This window comes from Leuciscus leuciscus, assembly GCF_965113295.1.
Source record: "Leuciscus leuciscus genome assembly, chromosome: 1".
Classification (NCBI taxonomy): domain Eukaryota; kingdom Metazoa; phylum Chordata; class Actinopteri; order Cypriniformes; family Leuciscidae; genus Leuciscus; species Leuciscus leuciscus.
In genome coordinates this window covers 52839666-52857404 of record NC_138725.1, presented here as the reverse complement: position 1 = coordinate 52857404, position 17739 = coordinate 52839666, and the positions used below count along the sequence as shown (strand labels likewise).

Here is a 17739-nt window from a genome sequence, read left to right as displayed (position 1 = left end):
GTCTACATAGTACTGGCTAAATGTTACATATTATAACCTTTTTAAAGGGTACTGTCCCAGTGACAGCTTTTGTACCATTTTTATCTGAGAGTGTATGAATCCTAAATGAATGAGAGTGTATGAATCCTAAAGCAATCGCACCTCTTGACTTGAATTAAACCATTCAGATTATACAGATTCGTTTTACGACGTCTTTTTGGATCTTCTATGGTTTGGTTACCTGGACTTTCAATGTAGGGACAGAATACCTTAGTTTGTGTTTCGAAGATTAACCAAAATCATACATGTTTGGAACGACATGAGGGCAAGTAAATGATGACAGAATTGTCATTTTTGGGTGAACTATACTTTAAATCACGGTCAGATTGAATAAAATAAAAACAAGTGAACAAGTAGCACAACATGGCCACGACTGAATTACAAAAAGCATGTCATGTGCAAGGGCTCCGTTGGTTTGTCACTTTTAATCAAATGTTCTTGCTTGTAACAGGTGTATATTTCAAGGCAAAAAAAGTGGGAAATAAGCTGGTTTTGCAAATGATCATTTGACCTTCTTAATGCAAATATATCACAGATAATGGATGACAGAAACATCAATCACAAGCTGATGTTGTACTATAAAAACCTGCTCCCCCCATCACCAGAGCACCAGACTTTCCTTCTCTCACGCTGACAAAGAATGGAGATGCGGAAAACTAACACTTCATCTTCCCAGAGTGTAGACGGGAATTTCTCCAACATTTCATCCCACGACCAACTCTGCATAGGATCGTACAACACGTACGCTTGTTGTCAATCTTCCATTAACCCTCTATGTGGTTGCAGAACTATGTCTGAAACAATGTGCAACGAGTCCAGGAAACTCATCTACCTCTTCCCAGAACAAACTCCTCTTTCTTCATCTAGCCTCCTGTCATGTCTTCTATTACGTCAGAGTTGTGCTGAACATCGTCCAGAACCTAGGTGGAGTGATTGGAATCGGACAGGAATACATCACAGCCTTCCACAGCTGCAGTTTGATTGGAGGATCCTTGTTCTTTGCTGGCATGTCCATAGACTTGTATGTAGCTGTGGCTCATCCTGTAGCCTATGTGAACCAAAAAGCATCCACAAAGCAAATACAGGCACATATATTCTGTACATTTGTTTGGATGTACAGTGTCACCATAGGAATAGTCACAGTCGTTTTTAATATCACAATGTACCATCCGTTGACTATGGCTTCTTTTTGTGCAGCAGTCCCTGTGAGTTTCATCTTTTGTCTGGTTATACTGATCATCTTACATCACTCTGGATCAGGAAAGGGCAGTCAGACGTCAAGACCTGACAAAATCAAACAGACTGCTATTCGGTTCATCTTGAACAGCTTGATTATATTATCGATTTACTTTCTGCCTCACATCTGCGTACTGGTCTATGTATCAGTAAAGAAGGCTGACTGGTTACATCTGCCATGTCAAGCTCTACCTCTGATACTGACGGTCCAGATATCTGAGTTTGTGACACCTCTCATCTTCTTCCTTAACACAGGAAAACTGAATGTGATAGCTAAACATTGTTCAACATTATGTCGCAATATTGGCAGTTGAAGGAGAACTGTAAAAATTGGATCCACTTTGTGTGAGTCGTAACTTTTGCATCCACAGTAATAGACAAAGAAGAAAATGTGTAGATTTACATCAAATGTAACTTTAAAATCAATTCAGTGAGCAAAAACGGTCTGTGTTTGAACAGAAGAGCGTTTTAAGGTTTTAAACACTGTGCACTTACACTTCTCATCAAAGATTTGTTAATTATCAGAGGAGCCACATTTTTGTTTGTCTCTACATGTGAAAAATAATAAACCTGATTTTGAAAATTGTCTTGTAAACACATAGAACTTGATAGTTTACATGAAGATATCTGAATTACACTTTTATTCAAAGGTTTGGGCTAATTTGGTGAAATATTATTACAATTTAAAATAACGGTTTTATACTTGAGTATGTTTTAAGATGTAATTTTTTTCCTGTGATGGTAAAGCTGAATTTTCAGCATCATTACTCCAGTCATCAGTGTCACATGATCCTTCAGAAATCATTCTAATATGATGATTTGCTGCTTAAGAAACATTTCTTATTATTATCAATGTTTGAAAACAGTTGTTCTGCTCAGTAGTGTTGTAGGAATGGTGATAATTTTTTTCAGGATTCTTTGATGAATAGAAAGTTAAAAAGAACAGCATTTATTTAAAATAGAAATCTTTTGTAACATCATAAACATCTTTACTGTCACTTTTGACCAAATAAGTACATCCTTGCTGAATAAAAGTATTAATTTCTATCAAAAAGTACTACTGATCCCAAACTATTAAGGGGTAGTGTATGTCTCCAGAAAACTGAAGCACACATCCACAGACTTTACTAATCAACATCTAGAAATTAGGTAAAATGATATACGGTGACAATCTGTATTTTCAGATGCTGTAGTCAGCCTTTTTTTCAGCATTTTTAAACAACTGTGCCATTTCTAGTTCACATTTTAATTGGTCCATCAGTGCAAAAAACTAAATAAATGACAAAAAAAAAAGTGAATATGATATTACAAATATGATATGGTCTTCTAATAAATGTGGTCAAAAATATTTGTTATTGATTAAATTGATAAAAGAATTAGCAACATGAGGTCTATTATAGCTTTATATGAAACTTAGCCCATTGACACTTTTTTAAATACATTTTAGATCTGAATCAAATGAGATTTAAAAGTAAAAAAAAAAAAAAAAAAAAAAAGGACCAAGACAATGAGAAGAAAAATGTTTTCAGAGAATGTTTTATTTAGTTTAGCGTCTCATTAACAAATGTTACAGAAAAAAGGGTTACGGTCAATGTTCACTCATAAACATAAGCTCATTGATGCACTGATTGACTATTAATTTAAACATAAATTAAAATTTCATCTCTGTTAAATACATATAAAGGAGTTTGTGCTGCCTACACTGACAATTCACAGCAGGCCTTCGCTCATAAAAAAAAGAGAAAGATTGAAAGACAATGATAATGTGCCTATTACTCATCTATAAAACGCTTGCAATCATTAGAAATAGGGGTGAGGAAGCACTGTAGTACAAAAAATAGCTTTCTTACTCTCCCAGTTCCTTTTAAAAAAACACTCCCTGATTTTACTATAAAAAGAAGCATAGCTGAAACTTTCACAAGATGAAGTTAGATCTCTGGGAGTAGAAATGAATGCACAGGTCCTCTCGACAAAGCTTTGGAGGGTTCACACTGAACTCCAGGAGACAACTGAATTGGAAAAGGTTGGCTAAAGTGGCATGTTGGTTTAATGAGGCCCAAAAGATGATCACAGTTTATCACAACAACAAAAAAGCAACATTCTTGATCATATTGCAAACAAAAGCTGCCATGCAATTATGCAGAAAACAAATGCTTTCAATGACTGCTACACTAAAACATGTTCAAACAGACCATCTCCAATCCAGTTGTCTTTTAAAGATCAGACATAGTCCTTAACAACCAGCTGCTTTCTCCTGATTGGACAGAGTGTTTCTATGGGTGCAATAGCAGCCAATCAAATGGCATGCACATTCATGTAGAAGAGTGTATATTAGCAGGTGTGGAAGTAGTAGATTCTTTCTCTAATGACTATGAACGGATGTGTGTGTGTGTGTGTGTGTGTGTGTGTGTGTGTGTGTGTGTCTCACATGGCTTTCACTTTGATTTGCTTCATTTTCATCTGCTTTTTCTCCAGCTTCTTCTGATCACGACGTTGGGCGGCTTCCTGAATTACAGAGGGAAGAGAAAAGTTTGTATTGATGTAGATGACGGCACAATAAGAGAAAATATCCACTTTTTAATCACACACACACTCACCTCCAGGCGGCGCTGTCTCTCAGGATCCTCCTCATTCATGATCCTCTCCTTCTCCGCTCTCTTCTTCTCTTCGCGGCGCGTCTGAGCGGCCTCCTGTCGTTGATTGTGGGTTTGCTTCAGGAAGTTCTCCTCCACGCGAGCACGGTTCCGGTCTGCTTTCTGCTTCCCCTAAACACCCAGATAAAGCTTCACATTAACCCCTGACTAATTCAACATGTTGTTATGCACATTGTGCGTGTGCACTCACCTCTCTGTTGAGGCGGAGCTTCTTGACCTTGTCGATGCTGTAGATCACCAAGTTCATCAGAGGCAGCAGACTGTCCATATCTTTGGGAGATGTGTTACCCATCCCAGGCACTGTAAAGCACAGCACAGCACATTAATAGACTGACAAACGTCATGCAAGTACAGAAATTTGTGGATTATGAATTTCACTCACCATTAAATGTAAACAGCAGTGTTTTCTTGGTCTCGGGCAGCTTTAAGGGCTGACCTTCCCTAAAAATAATTTAGAAACCATTAGCATTAACATTTATTAACCAGTAAGAGCTCCTCCAACATAGTGGAATAATGTAATAACATCTACTAGAAGAATAAGAAAAACTCTTAGCCTTACTCTTGCATAACTTTTGGACCAGAGAATTGGTCCGAAAAATGGATGGACTCGATCTTGTCAGCATGACCGGTGAGGTAATGTACCATCTGAAAACAGAACAATAAAAATAAAGTACTGACTCATGACATTGAGAAGTGAAGGAGGATAAATATACATTTCACAGTGTTTTCTTAGTAATGTTTAAATACTATTATAGTTTTAATTATGTTAAATTAGCTCAGTTTTAATTTTAATTTTAGTTTCAGTAATTTGTAGTGTTTTTGATTTGATTTTTATTAGTTTTTTTTATACATTTCTATTTAGCTTTAACATATTTTAAGTTTTAGTTTTAGTCATTTTAGTACAACAACTTAACCTTTTTTTTTCAGTTAGAGGCCAAATTAACATTTCTAGGTTTCATTTAAGTGTTTCCATCTAATTTCTTAATATTTTTTTTAGCTTTTTTATTTTAATTTTTTTATAGATTTAGTTAACAATTACAACAGTGTTTTTATTTTAGAATCCAGTTTGTCTCATGACTGGGAACCTCTGATGTTCAGCTCACCTTGCTGTCCATCACTCCATCCGTAACCTCTCCCATCTCTGATAAAATGGACAGAGATTCAGGAAGGCCATATTTTGCCCCTGATTTGGGCTTATCACCACAGAACTCACTCTGTAAAGAAACCAAGAAAGAATAAAGTTAGCACAGACCAGTTCCTGGCACATTAAAACTACTAAATAAACTTGTAATAACACTTCTCTGGCTGCACTACTGTAGTTCAATTTGCAAACAAACAAATTGTATATGTAATCAATCTCTCTCACACACACGCACGCGCACACACACGCGCACACACACACACACACAATTTATTTCAAGATTCTTTGATGAATGGAACAGCATTTCAAAAGAACAGCATTTATTTGGAACATTGTAAAAGTTTTTACTGTCACTCACACTTAGCGTCTTTTTTGACAAGAACAAGTTGACAACGGCGTTTTTTTAGCAAAAAAAAACGCTGGCAGCGTTCGGTTACAAATAGCAGCCGAGCGCGTCTTTTGTTGCTATAACAACAGCTGGAACAGTAGCCTAGTGCTGTGTGATGCAAAAAATGTCGAGAAAGAGAAAGTTGGCTCTTGCGTTGGTTTTTGAAGTTACCGGGGAGGAGAATGTCGGTTCACAAAGACGTTTGTGGGTGCACGACAGACAGTTGTTCTTGTTGTTATGGAAACGACAGGTCTCGCTACTCGCTTGTCATTGGTCAGCTGTCAAAAAGGCGCTTGACGTAGGGCGTTCTTTTCAGAAAAGTTGAACTTTTTTCAACTTAAAAAGACGCTCTGAGCTGCAGAAAAAGACGCCGGCGGTGGCGTCTAAAAAAGCGCTCAGGACTTTTTTGAAAAAACGGTTTACTCCATAGGGTTATAATGTAGAACAGACGCTGGCAGTTTGAAAAAAGACGCTAAGTGTGAACATAGCCTTACAGAGTAAAAGTACTGATTATTCATTTCTGACCCCAAACATTTGAACAGTAGTGTACATAATATTCTATTCTGTATAAAATGTTTAAATCCTTTATGACTAACCAGGTCCTGCATCTCTTTCTGCAGCCGTGCCATGGCCTTCCGACTGCCCACGGCAAACACAAAAGTGTCCATGTCATCATCATTCAGAGTCACTTTAACTTGCTGTGTAAAATGAAGAGCGAGAATAAGAGGAACAGCATTTTGAACATCCATTTGAGATGCTACTTGTAATCAGTCTATGTTAATACATCAGAGTTTGTGTGTGCCTACCACTTGATCACAGACTGGTCTCATCATCCTGGCCAGCACATTCAGCAGGTCTTGTCTTTTCAGAAACTGCACAACAACAACAACAACAACGACAACGACACTATAGTGAATACACATATCAAACAATGTGTTTTTTTCTCTCATATTCAAACACACGTGCTACCTTAAGCTGAATCAGCATCCCCTCACAGCAAACACGTCCTGAGCACCACAGGTTATAGATGTGCTCATTCTCCTGGTTCAGCTTCCCCGTACTGGTGGCCTCCTTACTGGTACCATCATCCCCTAAAAATAAAGTCACAGGGTCAGAGAAAACGCCATAAGAAGAAGAAACAAAGTGGAGCGAGAGTTACACTTACCCACGAGGGCAAAGTTGCTCTCGAGAAGTTCTCTGTGGGAATTGAACCAGGCTTGAGCGAGCCTGCTGTTCTTGTTTTTGCCAATTATGTAGTTCATAATATAGGCAAGAAGACCGGTGACCATCAATATCTCCATGTAGTAACTCTCCCAGCTGTTCTGCAGGTGTGCTGGGACCTGTAACATACAAACACACAGTTAGCTAAGGATACCAGAAGTGCTTGTGAAGGTCAAATGCATTTTTTTTTTTTTTTTTTTTTACCTCTCTGTATATAAGAGTGTCTTTGAATGAAGGGTTGCTCTTCTCGTAGCCTTCAAATTCCTCGTTGTCATATTTGCTGTACATGTCTTGTTCCTGTAACAATGATCAGATTAGATTAAATCATTCATTCACTTGGACTTGTAGAAGAGAGGAGATAAGAATCTTTACCTGTGCATCGCCATCTTCAAACTCATCCTGGCCGTCTTCGTTCTCCACTGTGGCCTCGTCTTCGTCGTCCTCTATGGGTGTGGATGAGGGGGCTGCCCGCGGGGGTGGCTCTTTCTCCACATCGACTGCTGGGTCTTCACCGACATCCTCAAACTCAGCAAAGTCATTGTCATCAAACTCAGCGATGTCCTCACCGTCATCAAAGTCATCGTTGTAGCGCCCCCTAGTGTCCGGCAGGGCCAACAGGAGCAGCAGGGCTGGGAGGAGGAAGACCAGGTGCCTCATGGCTCAACCTGCACAGTAAATGACAAATGAACTGTACTCATGTTTTTTTCCAACACTTTGGTGTCACATGATTCTTCAAAATCATCTTAATATGTTGTTGTGCTCAAGAAACATTTCTTTATATTTAAAAAATATATATTTTTTACAAGTCCAAACTTTTAAACGGTAGTGTATATCCAATCATATTTGTTGGTACAGACTAACATGAATGTTAATGGTGTAAATGAACAACACAGAGTAAATGTATGAAAATAGCATACATTTACTATTACTGATTTAATAAGTGATTAGATGGCCCTGGAGTGTGTATCCAAAAACATTTCCCATTCAGTTATGCCTATGGTATGAATGCTGTATGCTAAAGTTAAACAGGACTTGATTGTTTGGTTTCTAATACCAAGAAAACTAATGTTTACACTGCAAAGAGTCAAGCCTAAAAACAAGTTTACTTGACATAATTCTTTGTTAAAAACTAAAAAAAACTTGTTAAGCAAATTAAAGCAATTCCTCCTCACACACATAAAAGTAAGATTATTTTGACCTAATGTCTAACAGTACTGCGTGTATGGCATGATTATCAGTGTGTATTAATGAATGATTAACGGTGCAGTAAACACACATAATGGAAGGAATAATCATTTCAAATGGGCCCCAGGATGATTAACATATACAAATTGGTTCAATGGTTTTAATACTGAAACAGTAACGGGAGAAACAAAGAACCAGCAGGAAGGGGGAGGTCAGTCTTTTGAGAGTCTTATCGTCGAAGCCTAAGCCTCAGATGTTCAATGAAACAAGCATCTTCTAATTGGCTGAAAGTCTTTATTAATTACATGGCAAAGACTGGTTGGCCATACACTAAGCTGATTCGCTCTTTTCCTATGGACTTTATGGACAGTGGACACTAACCGTCTTACAAGATTATGCAAACTTAAGTTACCTGAGGCTATATTCATAAATTACGCAAAAAATACAAAATACCAATAAAAAACCAAATGTATGTTACATATTAAAATTTGTATATGTTATAAAAACATAAACAGATATAAACATAAAAAACAGAGGAACTTATTACAAAGGCTTTTTGGGCCCCATAGCTTAAATTCCATTTAATTTCTTCACTGGTTTGAGTCCATATTCAGAATAATTGACAGTACAAGCATCCAATCCACTGTGTGTAAATCCCGACAGGACAGTAGCTAATAGCTTCTGCCAAGACGACGAGATACATGCAGCTTGTAATGTGAGTTAACAGCTATAACCGGGTGTCAAGTCATCCTCCACCTGTTACAAGGCTGGGATTGGAATAAGTACTCGAAATATTAAACCCTAGATTCCGAGCTGACGGAATTGTTATTAAATTTTAACCATGTGTAACCTCTAACTCGGAAAAGCTTGTCGTACCAGAGCCAATTCCTCGCTAAACTACTAGAAAAAGCCCTGACATTTTCCGTGCGTGTCGGGCGTGTCGTGTCGGGCAAATCTAACAACTCTTCAAATCGAATGAGAAAAGGCTATTCGGACCGGTCTCTACCCCAACCCCCATGAGTCTTGCTCCATGATAGCTAATTAGCTCGCTAGCTGTGGCTGCTACACGATCAACCTCAGAAAGCCCACGACACACTTCTGCGCCACTGTGGCTGCGTCGATCAGTTCACCTCACAGGGTTAATACGAAAAGTCACCGATAACGGCAAAAGTCACGAAGACGTACCTGTAAATATCGGTGTTTCCTTCAGTGGCTAACAGTGTGTGACAGCAGCTGTATCTCTCACAGGAGAGGCGAGGGTCATCTGACAGACTATACCCACAATGCTTTGCGAAAAGATCTGGGCGTTTGTTTATGGTGGTTTGCACCAGAAAGAGTTACAATGTTTGATAATGAAACATTTAGAATCAAATACTTCTTTAATTATCTTAAATCGCCAATTGTACCTAATGAACGACATTCAGTTTAGAATCATTAATAATGTTTATCCTGCTGCTGAAATTTTACGGAAAATATTTCCGTTTTGTAGTAAATTTTTGTGGATTCTGCTTAGAAGAGCCTATAACCATTAAACATTTATTTTTTTCTTCCCCGGTCACATTGCATTTCTGACAGGATATTTATAGCTGGCTATAAAGATCCTGTAAATAAATGTATTTACAAATGTATTAATTATTAAATTTAGCTATTCATTTATTTCATGTTTTGGTTTATGTAGTAAGATCTCTCAAAAAAGATGTCATTTATGTTAAACATTATTATTACTATGGGTAAATATCATATAAAAGCAACTGGAATAACCATAAACCCTCTTTATCTGGTTTTAAATATGAATGTAAATATTTAGCATCCATAAAATACTTAATGTAACTCTTTCCTTCTAAGATTTTGTACATGCTTCAATTTGTTCTCCTTGCATCCCCCCTTAAATGTCTGAAGATTATGCTTTTGTTTATTGTATTGAATATGCGATTGTTTCTTTTATACACATTAAACTGTTTAAGCATTAAAATTATAGATATAATGGAGATTTAATTACGTTATTTGTGTATATTGTCATATGCATATTATTGTTCCATAATTGAGTTTGTAAATTTATATTGTTTAATGCAAAAATATTCTGTTTAACGCTCTGATAAATGATTAACCCTAAATATGCATTATCAGAGAATCCCAAGAAATAATATTAATTATTATTGAAAATGGTATAAAATAAAAAATAAAAAAAATAAAAAAAATCGATATTTGCGTTTTGAACTAGATTTGTTTTGTATTTTATGCTTAATATTGGGCATCCATAATTGGTATTGACCATTGTTTTACTGTTTCTTGCATGAATCCGCTATTTCTTTTTTATATTTAGGATTTTAAATATTGTTCTTTTGTGGGGTTTTTTAACTATTTTTAATCTATCTCTTGAGCCACAGTCAGATATATATTGCACACTTTGTTGCTTTTCAAGGCTAAAGGGGACAGCTGAAAATTCAGAAAAACCTGCCCTATATGATGTGAAAGTAAAATTGTCAACTAGCAACATAGTCTATAAATAACTCCAACGCTCAGCCCCCATTTTCTATGAGGGACTTTTATTTTGAAACACGCACATCCTGAGACCAAATGCGCCGTTGAGAGGTCGGGCCTATTTAGGGCTTTCTAAAGTTAGAATTAAAACCGTTGGGGCACAGCAAAAACATGGGTCTTTAGCTACACACAATCTTGAATATTGGATGGTAATCTGTGTGTTTGATTAAGGTTGATTAGGTTTTGTGTCGTCGCAGTGAGAGCGCGGCGCTTCGTTTTCGCGGCCGTTGCGGAGGGAGATTGTTATGACATTCTCTTTGTCTCTCGCTGCAGAAACCCGAGACTATATTTTTCGCTGAAAGAGCCTCTTTCAGCGATCGGTGCAAATCTAGCTCTTCGTAAAGACCTAATTCTAAATACTGCTGTTCGCCGACCTGATCAAGGGGTTGGAACATGTCGTTACACGGTAAACGAAAAGAGATCTACAAATACGAGGCGCCATGGACCGTCTATGCCATGAACTGGAGCGTCAGACCCGACAAGCGCTTTAGGCTGGCGCTCGGCAGCTTCGTTGAGGAATACAACAACAAGGTGAACCAAGAGTTCCCAGATCGCTATGCGTTATATCTCTACTTTGTTCTGTGTTCTTATGGCTGCTGACATCCTATCATAGAGAAGTGTATTTGAACATGATGTATGGGTGCAGTTGAACGGGATTTAGTAATCCCAGTAACATAATGTTTGATATGGATGACTTCCATAGAGCACAAACGTATTCCTTGAACATAAATCATAAGTGTTTTGCCTGATTGCTTTAAAATAACTAACCAAACTGTTATTTGTATCTGTTTTGTGAGTCCTGGTTTGACAGCTGTCAGAAACTCGTGCATCATGAATCCAGTAGGTCCAATGTGATGTGGACATCAGCTGTTTGTTTTGTGATGTTCAGGTCCAGCTGGTGGGTCTTGAGGAGGAGAGCTCAGAGTTTGTATGCAGGAACACTTTCGATCATCCGTACCCCACCACCAAGATCATGTGGATCCCCGACACCAAGGGCGTCTATCCAGATCTGCTGGCCACCAGCGGAGACTATCTGCGCATATGGAGGGTACGCTATGGGAACCATGCAGACACTCTTCTGTTACACATAATCAGACTTTAGTAATGATTGACTGCACTTCAAGACAACATCTGATGAAAATGCATATTAATGCATGTCCCTGGTCTTACTGTGAACATTCATCAATGCACAACACATGGAGTCCCACTTTATATTAAGTGGCTTTATCTACTATGTACTATCATGTAAATTAATCTTTTGATACAACACACTTATTGTGTACATACATTTTACATTGTACTTTTATTTTAAAAATACCTCCATTGTAATTACAGCTCTAATTAATTTGTTTGTAATTTGTTGACCATTGCCGTACAACTTAACTGACCCTTAAATCTACCCATACCACCAAACTTGTCTCTAACCTTACCCGTATCCCACCTCAATAGCAGCAAAAGTGTTTTGCAGTACAATATGAACACAATAAGTACATTGTATCTAACAATTTTATTTTTTAACAAGTAGTTAAAGACGCCTAATATAATGGGGTTATATATGGGGTTCCTCTGATACAACTTTCCTTTTCCACTTACGTCACTACGCAAATAGCTGTTTTTTGCTGAATATTGTTTCACTCTGAAATAATTCAAATTACAGAAGTTGCAAATTGCATTACACATTGACTTATATGACACTGAAATGTCTTATGATTTAAAGATCGATTATTGAATTTGAGAAGTGAACATGAAATGATGTTCACAACCCATTTTACTTCTATGTTGTGTGGCTTGATTGGTCAGGACTTGATTGAATCCATCTGTAATTGATTTCTTGGCGAAATGTCTCATATTTCAAATAAATATGCACTGATAAATTGTTCACAATAAGACCAGGAATGTGTAGCAAGAAAGTCAATTTTATTTGACTCTCTAGCTTTAATACTGTGAAGCAGAACTGTAGTGACACTTAAATGAAGTGAACTGTCTGTATCTTGTTGTCAGGTGAATGACACGGAGACTCGTTTGGAGTGTCTCCTGAATAATAACAAGAACTCTGATTTCTGCGCACCTCTGACCTCTTTTGACTGGAATGAAGTGGACCCCAATCTTCTGGGTAAGAGAACATGTAGTCAGCCTGTTTGGCTTTGCTGTGATTTAAATTGATTAAAAATAATTTCCATTAAAGGTGCTCTAAGTGATGTTGGGTGACGTCACTTCTTGTTGACGTTCGAAGTATTGTCAAACAAAACGGAGGCTAGCTAGACCCTCCCTCCTCCTCATCCGCGCTCTAACCCCCCAAACTCCACCCCCAAATCCTTCTTGTCGGTTATTGGCTGGAGCAGTTTATTATGTTTCGTGGTGCAGGTTGGTCCAGTTTGTTTTTGTTGCCGTTTGTGGAGTCTGGGGTGTCTATAGAGACCGTTTTTTTTACGGTGTGTTCAGGGGACAGGCCTGTAGCGGATGGTGAGGAGATGTTTGCTGTATGTGACCAAAAATGTTTTGGCCTAAAAAAACGTGTGACATCGCTTAGAGCACCTTTAATAAATGTTCTCTTGGTAACTGACTAAAATAAGTTTAGTTGAATTACTAAAATTATTAAAACTATAAGCTAAATAGAAGTAATAATAAAAGTTAATAGAAAGCTAATAAAAATAACAAAAGCACATCAAATTACTATTAATAGCTACCATAATAGTGTATATATTAGGTTGCCAGGTTTTTCCCCAACCCTCCCCATTACATAGCTTGGGACTCGCACACAAACATTCACACCTACAGCCAATTTGGCATGTCCAGTCCACATAACCACGGGGAGAACATGCAAACTCCACTCTAGGGCTGCGCAATATATCAAAATATCGCAAATGTACATATTGTGATATGCATATCGCGTCGGCTTGCAGTAATTGGGGTCATGAACAAAAGACAAAGACACTCACTGCTTTTGACTGAATAACTTTTGTAGCTTTAATAAGAATCAGTGTACATTAATTCATACAGTGAAGATTAAGCAGCATTTTATTTTTACATTTGATTATTCAGTGTGTGTTGTTAAATAATCCTAATGTAGGCCTACCTGAAACCCTAAACCCCTTGGTTACACTGATGTTAAAATGACACTTATTATGCTAGAGTAAAACACTGCTGTTCATTTTCAGAAGTTTAGATTTATTTGTACATTTATTCATTTAGCAGATGCTTTTATCCAAAGCGACTTACAAATGAGAACAATAGAAGCAGTTAAACTAACAATAGGACAACAATATGCAAGTGCTATGACTCTTCCCAGTTTAATCTAACGCAGTATGTGTATTTTCATTTTATTTTTAAAGATAATGGATATAGAATAGAAAGTAAAGTGTTAGTATTGATGGATCAAGTGTTGCCGAAAAAGTCTTCAGCCGTTTCTTGAAAATGGCTACGGACTCAGCAACTCTGTTGTAGGGATGCTTTCTTCTGACAAAAAGAATGTGAAAAGTGTATGTTGGTTATATCATTTAAAATATTATTTAAGTTTATTTTACACACTTTAAGCATTATCATAGCGAATATCGGCTCAGCCGGGTCTCGAACCGTGGATATTCTTGCTATGAGGCGACAGTGCTACCCAACTGCCAATAGTATATAAATAATACTAAATAACACTGTTGTTTGGGAGGAATTTTAAAATTTTAAAAATTTTATGTTTGCCTCTCAAAAGATTATCAGGTTGTCATCATCTATGTGTGTGTTTTCTGTTTTTTCAGGCACCTCCAGTATTGATACCACCTGCACGATCTGGGGTTTAGAGACAGGACAGGTTCTGGGAAGAGTCAACCTGGTGTCAGGCCATGTCAAAACACAGCTAATCGCTCACGACAAGGAGGTGAGTTAAAACTTGCCCTTAAGGACTTCAGATTCTCATCTTTTAACTGGCGGGCCATTTTCTATCACTCTACTTTTGTGTACTTTGTTGCTGTCTTTGTATAAATCAAGCATTTGTGTTGACTTTAAGGTGTATGACATCGCATTCAGCCGCGCGGGTGGCGGTCGGGATATGTTTGCGTCTGTGGGTGCCGACGGATCCGTGCGCATGTTTGATCTGCGGCACCTGGAGCACAGCACCATCATCTACGAGGACCCTCAACACCACCCGCTGCTGCGCCTGTGCTGGAACAAACAGGACCCCAACTACTTGGCTACTATGGCCATGGATGGCATGGAGGTCTCTCTTTTAGTCCATTTTACTTTATTAGTCCATTTGTCCTCATCTTTACTCATGTCCCTCACTTTTTGCTGTTGTATTATTGTCAGGTGGTGATTCTGGACGTGCGTGTGCCATGCACGCCAGTGGCTCGGCTCAATAATCATCGTGCCTGTGTGAACGGTATCGCATGGGCGCCACACTCCTCCTGCCACATATGTACAGCAGGTTAGAAACCAGCCCGTTCACATACACACATACTACAGTGTCTGCACGTACGTGTGTGTGTGTGTGTGTGTGTGTGTGTGTGTGTACATATAAATATAAATAAACAAATATAAAAATGGGGTCATTTAATAAAAAAATAATGTATGCGTTTATTCATTTATTCAAGAATGCATTTCGATTTGATCCAAAAAAAAATTATTCATCAAAGGATCCTGATATTAAAATATGAAGCAGCACATCTGTTTTCAACATTGATAATGATAATAAATGTTTCTTCAGCATCAAAACATCATATTAGAATGATTTTGAAGGATCATGTGACACTGAAGACTGGAGTAATGATGCTGAAAATTCAGCTTTACCATTAAAGGAATAAATTACATTTTAAAATAATGTTCAAATACAAAACAGTCATTTTAAATTGTAATAACATTTCACAATATTACTGTTTTAACTGTATTTTTTATCAAATAAATGCAGCCTTGGTAAGCATAAAATACTTCTTTCAAAAACACTAAAACGTCTAACAAAACGAGTTTTTGAATGGTAGAGTGAGTGTGTGTAAACAATTTGCGTAAATAGTTTATATAGGCTACTATTTGGACCAAATGTTCAAATAATAATAATAAAATACATTGTTTACAAGTGCAAAGCCTTTTTTTCATACTTTGTAATTCATGAATGGCCCGATAGGGAATGTGTCAGTTCTGTTATCCTTATTGTTGAGATGTTTTTGTTGCGTCAGTATAAAGGCCTGATCACACCAAGAACGATATAATATTAGTGTTCACACCAGCGGATGATATCGTTGTTTATTCTAAGCATGCGCTGCAGTTTTGTCAGCTGCAACTTTAAATGCTCGAGCTCTTTAAAGCAGGATGGATTCTGATTGGCTGTCAATGTTTTTGTCATTCATCAGCTTGGCTAAATTGCTCTGAAAGTGATTCCATCGATATCTTTTCTCTATGCCGTTATCGTTATAGTTCTGATGTGGATTTTTCGAACTAAATCGTTATAGTTATTGTCCTTGGTGTGAACAGCCTTAAGACTACAGCAGCCGTGACAGTGCTGTTTCATTATAAGTCTTCTTTACCTGGCCCCCCTTTTCTTTTAAATCCCACTGTAGCGGACGATCACCAGGCTTTGATTTGGGACATCCAGCAGATGCCGAGGGCCATCGAGGACCCCATCCTGGCCTACACGGCCGAGGGAGAGATCAACAACGTACAGTGGGCCTCCACTCAGCCCGACTGGATCGCCATTTGCTACAACAACTGTCTGGAGATCCTGAGGGTGTAGAGCTGAAGCTTAAAGGGCCCCTGTGCTTCCTGTGGGGGGCATTGCTGGAAAAGGGTCTTTATTAAAGCAGAGACTTGTTTTCTAAAGTTCCTGAGGTCTAGAGGTTTCAAGCGGGAAACGATATGAACGGGCCTATGGGAACAACGGTCTGAACAATGTGTGTACAACTTTTGTCTGGAAGAATGAGACGGTGTGAATGAGCATCTGTGTTTCTGCACATTATATTGGTCTGTTTTCCTACCTGCTGTCCCAGAGTCCTCATTATGGGATCTTAAACACAACTGTAATTACTATGATTCTTGGCCATTTGTGTTGGGAGAGATACATGTTTATTAAGTTTGACCGGTAAAAACTAGGATTGTAAAAATTTGCCAACATGGACATCCAAACAACCCTTTTATTAAGATGTAATTACTTCAAAGATTGATACAGTTTTAAAGAGCCTCTGAACTTCAGATCTTTCTTTTCATTTCAGGAAGGTGCCATTTTATTTAATTTTTTGTAGCTTTGGAAACTGTTAAATACCGTAGTATGGGGAAAAATGCTTGACGTCACTGCAAAACATTCATAATAGTTCTTCAGACACGCTCATAACTCACATAGCGGTTAGTTGCATTGTTGACGTCAGTGTTTGAGTGGAGGATATCTTGAGCAAAATGTTATTTCATTTAAAGATGCATTATTGCTCACTAATTGTGAGAAAGCTCCTGTTATATTTTTCCCATGTTAGTTTTCAAAATAAGTAAGTCCCCTTTCAGCATGCTTGTGCTTGAAGTGAAATATGTACTGTATACATATATAAATATTATGTACAAGGTAGGACAAACGTGTCACTTTTCAAGAATCATTTTGCATTGCGAGTCATTTGGTCTGTTCATGTTATGCATTGTTCTGTTGTTATGCAAATATGATGTAGTAGTAACGCCACTCTTCGGTCAAGACCCAAGTCAAAAGTGAGTTTGCAAGGCTGTGTGGGATCTTCATCCTCACCTCACACTCTTAGATGGAGTGCTTATATGTAAGTAGTTCTCTCTGTGTCCAGCCATAATGCTTTTCTATTAATAAACTCACTTAATAAACTCTTGTTCTTTCATAAAGCTTACAGTGGTAATTCAATTGTAATGGCCAGACAACTCACATTTTGGTGCTCAATATATTGATTGTTGGTGGATATTACAGATTTGTTTTATTTGGTTAGATATTAAATCGTGCATGCTCATTTCTTTTATTTTGATTGAATTTTCTTGATGATAATTTCTATCATCTAATGCTCAGTTTATAAATACTAATAATAACACTTGAATATAATCTTTAGAAAATATATCAATAGATATCCATTTTTCATACTGTTCATTATGTTGAATTCACTTGTAGCATTTAAAAAACTTTTATTTAGATAAAATAGTAAATGTGTGCTGGATACATACATAAATATTATGTAATATTAGCCAGCTATCGCTTGTAACCAGTGTTATCTTTAAAACTAAAATGTTTTTGGTATTGGATTAAAGCTCAAATTAAACAACTACAGAAAAACGTAAACTACAACAACAAAAAACGAACTAAAATAAGTTTAGGCTAAAGTACTAAAACTGAAACAAAAATAAAGCTAAATAAAAATATT

General features: G+C 37.4%; 2 protein-coding genes across 3 annotated transcripts; one reads left to right on the top strand and one right to left on the bottom strand.

Annotated features, from left to right (window-relative positions):
• Positions 1-2795: 2795 nt before the first annotated feature.
• On the bottom strand, positions 2796-9162 carry ccdc47 (coiled-coil domain containing 47). Its single transcript, XM_082166160.1, has 13 exons — positions 9050-9162; positions 7052-7344; positions 6884-6976; positions 6624-6798; positions 6428-6549; positions 6265-6330; positions 6055-6156; positions 5033-5143; positions 4489-4574; positions 4312-4370; positions 4120-4229; positions 3873-4040; positions 2796-3780 (listed from the first exon to the last, which is right to left on the bottom strand). The coding sequence occupies exons 2-13, from the start codon at positions 7334-7336 to the stop codon at positions 3700-3702; spliced, it is 1458 nt and encodes a 485-aa protein (XP_082022286.1). The 5' UTR covers positions 7337-7344; positions 9050-9162; the 3' UTR covers positions 2796-3699.
• Positions 9163-10416: 1254 nt separating this feature from the next.
• dcaf7 (ddb1 and cul4 associated factor 7) lies at positions 10417-17212 on the top strand. Of its 2 annotated transcripts, none has more exons than XM_082143273.1 (7): positions 10417-10936; positions 11295-11453; positions 12407-12518; positions 14152-14270; positions 14400-14609; positions 14699-14816; positions 15940-17212. In XM_082143273.1, the coding sequence occupies exons 1-7, from the start codon at positions 10799-10801 to the stop codon at positions 16113-16115; spliced, it is 1032 nt and encodes a 343-aa protein (XP_081999399.1). In that variant the 5' UTR covers positions 10417-10798; the 3' UTR covers positions 16116-17212. The 2 variants fall into 2 exon arrangements, with proteins under 2 accessions (XP_081999399.1, XP_081999400.1); XM_082143274.1 differs by having other exon boundaries at positions 10418-10936; positions 15943-17212.
• The last annotated feature ends 527 nt before the right edge of the window (positions 17213-17739 follow it).

Bases quoted from the DNA above. Each gene is read 5' to 3' on its own strand.
- ccdc47 (XM_082166160.1), bottom strand. From the start codon at position 7,336: ATGAGGCACCTGGTCTTCCTCCTCCCAGCCCTGCTGCTCCTGTTGGCC. The intron at 5,144-6,054 runs GTTAGTCATAAA...GTTTCTTTACAG, and splicing joins AGAAAGAGATGCAGGACCTG to AGTGAGTTCTGTGGTGATAA. The intron at 3,781-3,872 runs GTGAGTGTGTGT...TCTGTAATTCAG, and splicing joins AGAGACAGCGCCGCCTGGAG to GAAGCCGCCCAACGTCGTGA.
- dcaf7 (XM_082143273.1), top strand. From the start codon at position 10,799: ATGTCGTTACACGGTAAACGAAAAGAGATCTACAAATACGAGGCGCCA. The intron at 11,454-12,406 runs GTACGCTATGGG...TCTTGTTGTCAG, and splicing joins ACTATCTGCGCATATGGAGG to GTGAATGACACGGAGACTCG. The intron at 12,519-14,151 runs GTAAGAGAACAT...CTGTTTTTTCAG, and splicing joins AGTGGACCCCAATCTTCTGG to GCACCTCCAGTATTGATACC.